The sequence below is a fragment of the Plasmodium sp. gorilla clade G2 genome (genome assembly GCF_900097015.1).
Source record: "Plasmodium sp. gorilla clade G2 genome assembly, chromosome: 9".
NCBI classification, from domain to species: Eukaryota; Apicomplexa; class Aconoidasida; order Haemosporida; family Plasmodiidae; genus Plasmodium; species Plasmodium adleri (nom. inval.).
In genome coordinates, this window is record NC_041701.1 from 824,628 (window position 1) to 835,000 (window position 10,373).

The 10,373-nt window shown below is 18.6% G+C and overlaps 3 protein-coding genes across 3 annotated transcripts in view; all 3 read left to right on the forward strand.

Annotated features, from left to right (window-relative positions):
* Nucleotides 1-2,036: 2,036 nt before the first annotated feature.
* On the forward strand, nt 2,037-3,245 carry PADL01_0921200 (S-adenosylmethionine synthetase; the record flags this gene model as incomplete). Its single annotated transcript, XM_028681894.1, has 1 exon — nt 2,037-3,245. The coding sequence occupies one exon, from the start codon at nt 2,037-2,039 to the stop codon at nt 3,243-3,245; it is 1,209 nt and encodes a 402-aa protein (XP_028538225.1).
* Nucleotides 3,246-4,668: 1,423 nt separating this feature from the next.
* Nucleotides 4,669-6,879, forward strand: PADL01_0921300 (conserved Plasmodium protein, unknown function; the record flags this gene model as incomplete). The annotated part of the gene is made up of 12 exons (XM_028681895.1): nt 4,669-4,808; nt 4,985-5,034; nt 5,134-5,137; nt 5,216-5,262; nt 5,390-5,478; nt 5,558-5,592; nt 5,692-5,737; nt 5,811-5,967; nt 6,113-6,270; nt 6,420-6,470; nt 6,582-6,693; nt 6,821-6,879. The coding sequence occupies 12 exons, from the start codon at nt 4,669-4,671 to the stop codon at nt 6,877-6,879; spliced, it is 948 nt and encodes a 315-aa protein (XP_028538226.1).
* Nucleotides 6,880-7,205: 326 nt separating this feature from the next.
* The window catches only part of PADL01_0921400 (para-aminobenzoic acid synthetase), a gene marked incomplete at both ends in the record, with an annotated part of 3,281 nt that continues 113 nt past the window's right edge, over nt 7,206-10,373 (forward strand). The window contains 3 exons of the mRNA XM_028681896.1: nt 7,206-9,868; nt 9,991-10,102; nt 10,251-10,351. Coding sequence (XP_028538227.1) covers nt 7,206-9,868; nt 9,991-10,102; nt 10,251-10,351 — 2,876 coding nt within the window. The remainder of the gene's footprint in view (nt 9,869-9,990; nt 10,103-10,250; nt 10,352-10,373) is intronic.

Sequence of the window (10,373 nt, forward strand, 5' to 3'; positions counted from 1 at the left end):
TAATATACATATTTATATATTATAATATAACCCATTTATATTTCGCACCTATTATTATAATAAAAAAAAAAAAAAAAGTCATATGAAAAATTTTTTTTTTCTTGTATTTTAAAAAATATCACATAAGAATAACAGTTTTCGACTTTTTGTAATGTTAAATAAAAACATATATAATATATAATATATAATTATATTATTACAGAACACAGTTTTTCATTATTTTTTTTTCCTCGAATATTATGATGTAATAAGAAACGAATAATTATAAAATATATAAAATAGAACATTATTATTATACATATATATAATAATCCTCATAGTGAACTTTTTTTTTTTTTAAACATCTAGTTTTTTCCATTATGCAATGAAAAAAAAGATAGTAATATCATTCGCATTTTGCAATATAAATAAATAAAAAATAATAAAGGTAGTAAATATGTGAACTAAAAAAGAAAATATAAACATAAATTATATATATTTATATATATTATATAATATATATATAAATATATATATATAATTATATATATATTACAAAAATAAAAATTATTATGTATTTTAAAAAATATAAGAAATATATATAATTATATAGTATATCATGCATATATTACCAAAGAATATATTGTTCGTATTTTAAGAAATATATATAAATATATATATATATATATATATGTCCATAAAAATGTATAGTCTTTTTATTATGTATTTTAAGAATATAATATATATAATATAATTAAAATACATTATTCTTTTATTATAATATATAATCAGATAAGTACATTTTTAATAATTCGTACAAAAAATATTATATAAATATATTTTATATAAAACACCACATATAAAATAAATATAAGCTTCAATGAAATATATATTTTTATTAAAAACTGCATGAAATATATATATATATATATATAAATAATAGTAAAAAAAAAAAAAAATAATAAAATATTAATATATATAATAATAAATTTAAAAAAATATATTTTATATTTTTATATATAATTAAAAAACATATTGAAAAAAACTTTTTAATTTAACAAAAATATCATTTAAGATACACGAAAAAATAAATAAAAATAGCAATGATACAATATTTTTTTTCATCTTCTTGCTTTATTACAATATAAAAATATATAAATACAATATATCATAATAAATTAAAAAATATATTTCATATATTTATATATATATATATATATAAAAAGAAATTTTTAAATTTAATAAAATTATTATTTAAAATACATAAAAAAGTAAATAAAATATAATAGGATACAATATAATTTTTTTAATTTTTAATTATTTTTTTTCATTTTAAATTATTTTTTTTCAATTTATTGTTATAATAAATATATGTAAAGCATTATTTTATTTTATGAATTATTTAAAAAAAAAAAAATAAAATAAAAAAATTATATTTTATATTTAATGTGTTTAACGAATAAAAAAAGTAGCTAAAATAAAAAATATTAATATTTAATAAAATATATATATAAATATATACATATATATATGTTTTATTTTATTTTTTTTTTTAAACCAAAAAGGGTATTCGTTTTAATTGTTTAATTAAATTTTATATTTACATAAAATTTAATTCTTAAAGGGATTTAAATTTTTTCATTCTTTTTATTATATAATATATATATATATTTGTTCTTTTACATTTATTATACATCAAATTATAAGTATATATATATATATATATTTCTTTTATTTACTAATAATTTGTCTGAGATATATATATTTAAAAGTTTTTAAAATATATGAAAGTTTGTCATTATATTATATATATATTTATGTGCATATTTTTTTAATTATATTGTTAAGTATTTTATTTTGATATATATATATAATATATACATATACATAATTTTCCTTTTTTCTCTCTATTTTTTTTTTTTTTTTCATTTCTTTCATATATTATAATTATTTGCATTTTGTACCATATAAAAAAAAAAAAAAAGTATTTTTTTATTTTAATTTTCCTGATTATCCTAAAAAAAATACAAAAGATTTTTAGTATAGTGTGAAAAAAAATGAGTCAGCTGAAAATTAAAAGAGGAAACTTTTTATTCACATCTGAATCAGTGAATGAAGGACACCCAGATAAAATATGTGACCAGATATCTGATGCTATTTTAGATAGTTGTTTACGTGAGGATCCATATAGCAAGGTTGCATGTGAAGTATGTGCAAAGAAGAATTACATTTTTATATTTGGAGAAATAACTACAAAGGCTAAGGTAAATTATGACAAGGTCACACGAGAGGTATTAAAACATATTGGTTATGATGATGAAAGTAAAGGTTTAGACTACAAAACTGCAGAAATAAAAGTATCTATTGATGAACAATCACCTGATATAGCTCAGTGCGTACATGAAAATAGATCTCCAGAATTAATAGGAGCAGGAGATCAAGGTATTATGTTTGGTTATGCAACTGATGAAACTGAGAATTATATGCCTTTAACCCATCATTATGCTACGTTATTAGGTAAAAGATTAACTGAAGTTAGAAAATTAGGTATCTTACCATATTTAGGACCTGATGGTAAAACACAAATAACTATTGAATATAAAAACAAGGGTGGTTGTGGTGGACATTTAGAACCTTTACGTGTTCATACAGTTCTTATTTCAACACAACATGCTGAAAATATAAAATATGAACAACTAAAAAGTGATTTGATGGAAAATGTTATTAAATATGTTATTCCAGAAAAATTACTAGATAATGAAACTTTATATTATTTGAACCCATCTGGAAAATTTGTTCTTGGAGGACCAGCAGCAGATGCAGGTTTAACTGGAAGAAAAATTATTTGTGATACTTATGGTGGATGGGGTGCACATGGTGGTGGTGCCTTTTCAGGAAAAGATGCATCTAAAGTTGATCGTTCAGCTGCTTATTATTTACGTTTTATAGCTAAATCTCTTGTTGCTAATAAATTTTGTAGACGTGTCTTAGTACAAGCTTCTTATTCCATAGGTATTGCTTACCCTATATCACTTAATGTTAATTCTTATGGTACTGTAAGCACAGGTTATACAGATTATGACTTAGAACAAATTATTTTGAGAAATTTTGATCTTAGACCAGGTTTCATTATTCAAGAATTAAAATTAACAGAACCCGTTTTCTCAAAAACATCTGCTTATGGTCATTTTGGAAGAGATGGCGATACCTTCACATGGGAAAAGATCAAAGATTTATCTCACGAAAAAAATGTATTAAAAAATTAAACACATAAATGTTATAATACCTTTTATATATGTGTATATATATTTAGATATATACATTTATTTATGAATGAGAAAGAAGAAACGTATAAAATCTTATTTTGTATACAAAAAGGAAAAAAAAAAAAAATAAAATAAAATAAAAATAATAAAAAAAAAAAAAAAAAAAACATCTTATTATAATTAAGCGTATGTGGACATAATATAAATAATTAGTTTATCCAGGTACAAACCAACAAAAAAAAAAAAAAAAAAAAAATTAAAATAAAATTAAAAATTAAAAAGAATATATATTTATATATATATAATAATTTGTGTGTATTATTCTCTCTCTTTTTTTTTTTTTTTTTCCCATTTCTGGTGTTGTTTTTGTTTTATATCAAAAAGTATTATTATGATATATAATGAAATTAAATTATGTTTATGAAAAAAAGCATATAAAAAAAAAAAAAAAAGAAAAAACATGTATATATATATATATATTTAGATTTGTAAATTTACATTTGTACATAAATATATTAATGTTATAAGCATTTATATATATATATATATATATATATATATATATGTATACATATATTTATTAATACACATTGTTTATATTTCACCTTGTTTCTATCTTTTTATTATTCTATTCTTTATATTTAGTGTTTTAATTAATTTATTAAAATTAATATTTATTTCAAGAAAAAAGAAAAAAAGGCCATATATATATATATATATATATATATATATATATATATATATATATATGTATGTATATTTGCTTGTATTGTTTTCATAATTTGTTGTTTTAGTACGATGATGTAAGTTTTCTTAATTAAATAGTAATTATTTTTATAACGTTGTCGTATAATCATTATTACCTTTTTTTTTTTTTTTCTTCTTTTTTTTTTAATAAATTATATTTCGCTAATGTAATATATATTTACATATATATATATATTATACGAATTAAATGAAATGAGGTTAGATTTATACATATATATATTTTTTTTAATGTAGTCATTTTTTTTTTTTTTTTTTTTCATTTTATAATATTTCAAAGTACGCATATAAAAAGCCTACTTTGAATTAGTATGTGTATATACGCTTATAAATATATTTAATTATTTTTTTTTTCTTTCCTTCTTTTTCATCTTCATTATTATTTAATATGTTATTATATTCTCATAATGTAATGTTTTAATTATTATATATATATATTATCTTGTGAATATAAAAACATAAAGAAATACAAAGAACTTAATATAAAAAAAATAAAAAAAAAACTTAACATTGTAAATAATTGTATTGTGAATAATAATATTATAATTAATAAATTTATATAGAACCAATTTAATTTTAATTGTTCAATTATTATTGGGTTTTTAATAATTTGTCTTTTTTTTTTTTTAATATTTACCTTTTAAAATATTTCATAAAAATGTTTATAAAGGTCATACTTCTTACATTTTATTTTTTTTCTTGTTATAAATGTGGAACGTTTAAGGATTCCTCTTTTCAATCACATAATAATAGATTTTTGCAAAGCAAAATTAATGTCCTTACATGGCTAACGAATGTGTAATAAAAGAACAAAAAAAAAAAATAAATATATATTTTATAATTACTCAGTCTAATAGGGTGATTTATATTATTATGTAAATTTTTTTTTTTTTTTTATATTAACAATTATATAACTATGGTATAGATGTGTTGATATAAAATAAATTGTGATTTATTTTTCTTTAATTTTTTAGATTGTACCCTTCTGAGAATCCTAAATATTTTAAAAAGCACTTAAATTATAGTTAATGGAATAAAATATAAATAAATAAATAAATATATATATATATATATATATGTAATGTTTTGAAACAAAATAAGTTATATTCTTTTTATTTATCAGGAGGGTAATTATTTCTTTCCAAACATATACATAAATTAACATATATATATATATATATATATATATATATTATTATATAAAGCTGTCGTGAATATTTTTTGAAACCATCCTATGAGCCCATTAATTTGAGTAATTAAACATAGTATAGAACTGAAATGTAATATTGTAGAAATATATATTTGTATGTATTGTTTTAATTACTTTTACTTCTATTATACTAATTTAAAATTTATGTGAATGTATTTATTTATATAAGATGACGGATGGCTACAGACTGATAATTGGGTTATTCATAATGAGGAAGCTATCATAGAATATACGGCAAAAGATAGCTGTCGGGAACCTGTATAAAATTAATAACTATATAATTTTATATTATTGAGAATATATATACATATATATAAATACATATTAATATTTATAGAATCATCCATTTCCTTTCGGATGGTTAGACAATAGGTTATTATATACAAAAGTTATTATTATATATTTCTTTCTTAACAACAAAAAAAAAAAAAAAAAATAAAATAAATAATTATTTCTTTTAATATATTTTAGAATGTCAACAAGAACGTCTTTAATAAAGAAAGACTTTTTTTGTAAGGTAATATAATATATCATGAAAATAAAATATATATATATATATTTATTTATTTATATATCTTAATTCATATTAGAAAACCATAGCTCAGTTAGAAGTACAAATGAATGATGCTCAAAGTTGTGGTTTTATATTTCGTATTCTTGGTGAACGTAATTACTGGTCTTTAATGATTGACAACAAAGTGTTGAAATTAGCTCATATTAAAGATGGTGAATTAATAATTCTAAAAGGTAAAAATATATATATATATATATATATATATATATATATATATATGTGAATATGCTATGTTGTATTCTTATTTCTAAGAATCCTTTCAATATCCTTTTGCAAAAAAATAAAATAAATAAATAATTATATTTATATTTCTTTTAGAATTTAAGGACTTAAAAATAAAAAACGATCAATGGTATGTATTATTTGTTCAAGAAATATTGAAAGATATCAAAATTAAAGCAGGAATATATGGAGACTTATCCGTTGAATATTTACGAAAAAGTGATGACGAAACAGATTATAATGAGAACAAGCAGGTACAATAATTTATAATAATATATATTAATTTTTTTTTTTTTTCTTTCTTTTTCGTACAGAAAGTACATACATACATATATATATATATATATATATATATACATTTACATTTACATTTATATTTTTTCACATGTTTATATTTTTTTAGGGAGCTGTTGGTTTAATAGCTAATAAAGGAAGATGCAAATTCAGGAATATTGTAATATATATATTGTGTATAAAAAAAAAAAAAAAACTTACTTTACTGTTCAGAAAAAAAAAAATATATATATATATATATTCCATTAACATATTATATTTTTGTGAATAGATAATGAGGGGTAAGAAATGGAGTAATGAATATGAAAAGATTAAAAAAAAGAATCAAGGATCTTTATTATATAACATTGAGGAAATTGAAAAATTATATGACAATACGAAAGGTGAATTCATAACAACAGAACAAAATATATATATATATATATATATATATATATATATATATATATATATATATTTATTTATTTATATTCTTAAAGTACTATTTTGAATTTTCCTTTTTTAATCTAGATTGGTGTCCCAATGCAGCTTTATGTTCCAAGAAAAAGTACGAATTAAATGACTCTTAAAATATAATTTAAATGTATATCATATATTTGTTCTCAATTAATATAAACTTGTTATATTATTTTATTATTATTTTTTTTTTATTTTTTTTGTAATGCTTCCATTTTGATGTGTCACATATATATATATTTCCTATTTTTGATTTATTAAAATAAACTTAAAGATTGTAAAAAAAAAAAAAAAAAAAAAAAAAAAAAATTTTTTACAATATATATATATATATATATATATATATTATTTGATTCAATATATCTATACATAGATATAAAATTATTTCTAACAATTTCATCATTTTAATATCCTTATCCTTCCGTACTGTTTTATAAATATGCAATCCAGTGTTGTGAGTTTATTCATTGATTTTTATGATTCTTACTCATATAACATCGTACATTATTTGACTAAAATAAATAAAGAAAAGCCCATTGTTATTAAAGCAGATGATATATGTTATGATGATTTTATGAAAGATTATTATGATAAGATTGATAATATTGTTATATCTCCAGGGTATGGTAACCCTATGTTAAATGATAAGAAGGATAAGTTTGTTATAGAACTATTAAAGAATGAAATAAATATTCCATTATTAGGTGTGTGTTATGGTCATCAATTATTATGTTACTTTTATGGAAGTAAAATAGAGAAAGTAAAAAATATGTTTCATGGAAATACAAATATAATACATATATGTAAAAATGAGGAGAATAAATATTGTGAATTATTTAATAATATAGAAGATAATTTTAAGGCTGTATGTTATAATTCTTTAAAAGTAAATCATACAGATATTAATAAAAATATTTTAAATATAACATGTTATTCTAATCATTTAGATGAATATATAATTATGGGAGTACAACATAAATATTTACCATATTATACTGTACAATATCATCCAGAATCTGTTGAGAGTGAATATAGTGAAATATTTTTTGAGAATTTTAAAAATATTACGTTAAAATATAATGAAAATAAAAAAAGAAATTCTTTAAAAATATTACAACATGATATAAATAAAACATCCATATCTATTCCTTTAAATATATCGAGTACATATAAATGGAAAATAAAAATTATTAAAGTTGTAGGTATAAAAAATAATTTATGTATGATTTCGTATGATATTTTTAAAAATATTTTTTTTAAAAAACATAAAGAAAGTATATCTTTTTGGCTAGATAGTAATAATGAAATTTTATATCAAATTAAAAATAACAAATCTGAAAAAAAAATATCAAATGATAATATTTCATTACAATATGATCATACTGATTTGATACAAAATACCAGATTTTCATATATGGGTAATCTAGATGGGATATTAAGTGATATTATTGAATATTATATAGATGGAAAAGATAATATATCTGCAAACACTTTGCTTCTTAATTTAAGGAAAAGCACAAAGGAAAAAAATGACAAATCTGATAAATCTAATATAGTTGATACATATGATATACATTATATCAGTAAGGAAAATAATTGCCTTGTTAAATATATGAATGAAAATATTGAATATTTCAAAAAACAAATGATCATAGATTATCAATATATAGATATTCATAATTTAATAAATAGTAAAAATGAAGTAGAAGAAAAGGAAATAGTATATACTACCACCCAACAAATGAAATCAGATAAATATAATAGTACATGTGAAGAACAAGTAAATAAAAATAATAAAAAAAAAAAAAATTTTAATAATCATCGTCATAATTATATATTTCTAAATGATACAATACAAGACAATGATTTTATTAACAATAAGACATCTTGTTTAATGGGCTATTTTGGATTTTTCAATTATGAATATAAATATGAAACTATAAAAAATTTATATAATACTAAATGTAAACAAATAGAACAAGAAGAAATGTTTCCGGTTTCTGTTTTTGTACGTCCTCAAAATATGATGGCTTTGGATATGTATAAAAATAATATTTATTTAATATCGTTAGAACCAGAAGAAGAATCTTTTAAGAGATACTTAACTTATGGTCACAAAAAAAGTGAAGACAATATTTCATGTTGTGATAATAAGGGAAAAAATAATGAACATAATAATTTGACAAATAGTCCATATCAATATCATATAAAAAATTTTGATGCCTTTAAGGATATACAAAATTATAATAAAGAATGGACATATAATGTTTTAGATGTACTTATAGATATAGAAAAGACATATGAGCATGATAATATATTAAATGAAGAAAAATACAATATTAATAATATATATAATAAAAATAATTTGTTAGAAAAAAATAAAGAGCAAAGTAGAATATCATTTAATTCAATTATACAAAGAGAACAATATATTGAAAATGTAAGGAAATGTAAAAAATATATTGAAGATGGTTATTCCTATGAGTTGTGTTTAACTACACAATTTATCTCAAAAAAACTTGTAGATATCAACATCGAATATTTAGATTTATATAATTATATTAGAAATATAAATAAAGTTTCATATAGTTGTTTTATTAATTATAAAAGAATTTTATGTAAAGAACAAAATGGCAATAAAGAAAAAATATCCTTTTTATTAAAAGAAAAAGATAAGAAAAAAATAAAAATAGGTGAAATACAATTTCATATTTTAAGTTTTAGTCCTGAAGAATTCTTAAGAAAAAATAAAGATAACTATATGTATAGTAAACCTATTAAAGGTACAAGTAAAAGAGGAAAAACAAAAGAAGAAGATGATATACTAAAAAATAATTTATTTAATAATAAAAAAGAAAGAGCAGAAAATCTAATGATATTAGATCTAACTATAAATGATTTTAATAGAATATGTGATATCAATACTGTACAAGTTTCTAAATTATTCCACATAGAATCATATAAATTTGTTCATCAAATGGTTTCAGAAATTACAGGGAAAATAAAAAAAGGGAATAATTTCTCTGATGCTATATTGAATATATTCCCTGGAGGATCCATGACTGGTTCTCCAAAATTTATATCTATGTCCATTTTGCAAGAGTAATAAACAAATATATATAATTAAAACGATAATGTGTTGTAATTATATAAATATCTTATATGTTTCTTATTTATTTATTTATTTATTTTTATATTTATTTATTTTTTTTTTTTATTTACAGAATTGAAATGGTGCCTAGGGGTATTTACTCAGGTTGTATAGGTTTTCTTACATTTGAAGGAAATTTTATTTTTAATATAGTTATAAGGACAATAATAATAAAAAAGGATATGGTAAGATATGAAAAAATAATATATATTAATATATAGTGAGAAAAATAATTTATTTCCCCCCTATATAATAATTTAAATCACAAATGTACACATAATATATATATTATATATATATATATTTTTTTTATTTATATTTATTTTGTTAAAGATTTCAATTGGCGCTGGGGGGGCTATAACAATTAAAAGTAATGAGGAAGATGAATATAATGAAATGATTTTAAAATTTATGAGCATTGCAAAACCGATAAGGTAAATCAGAAAAATATTAAAA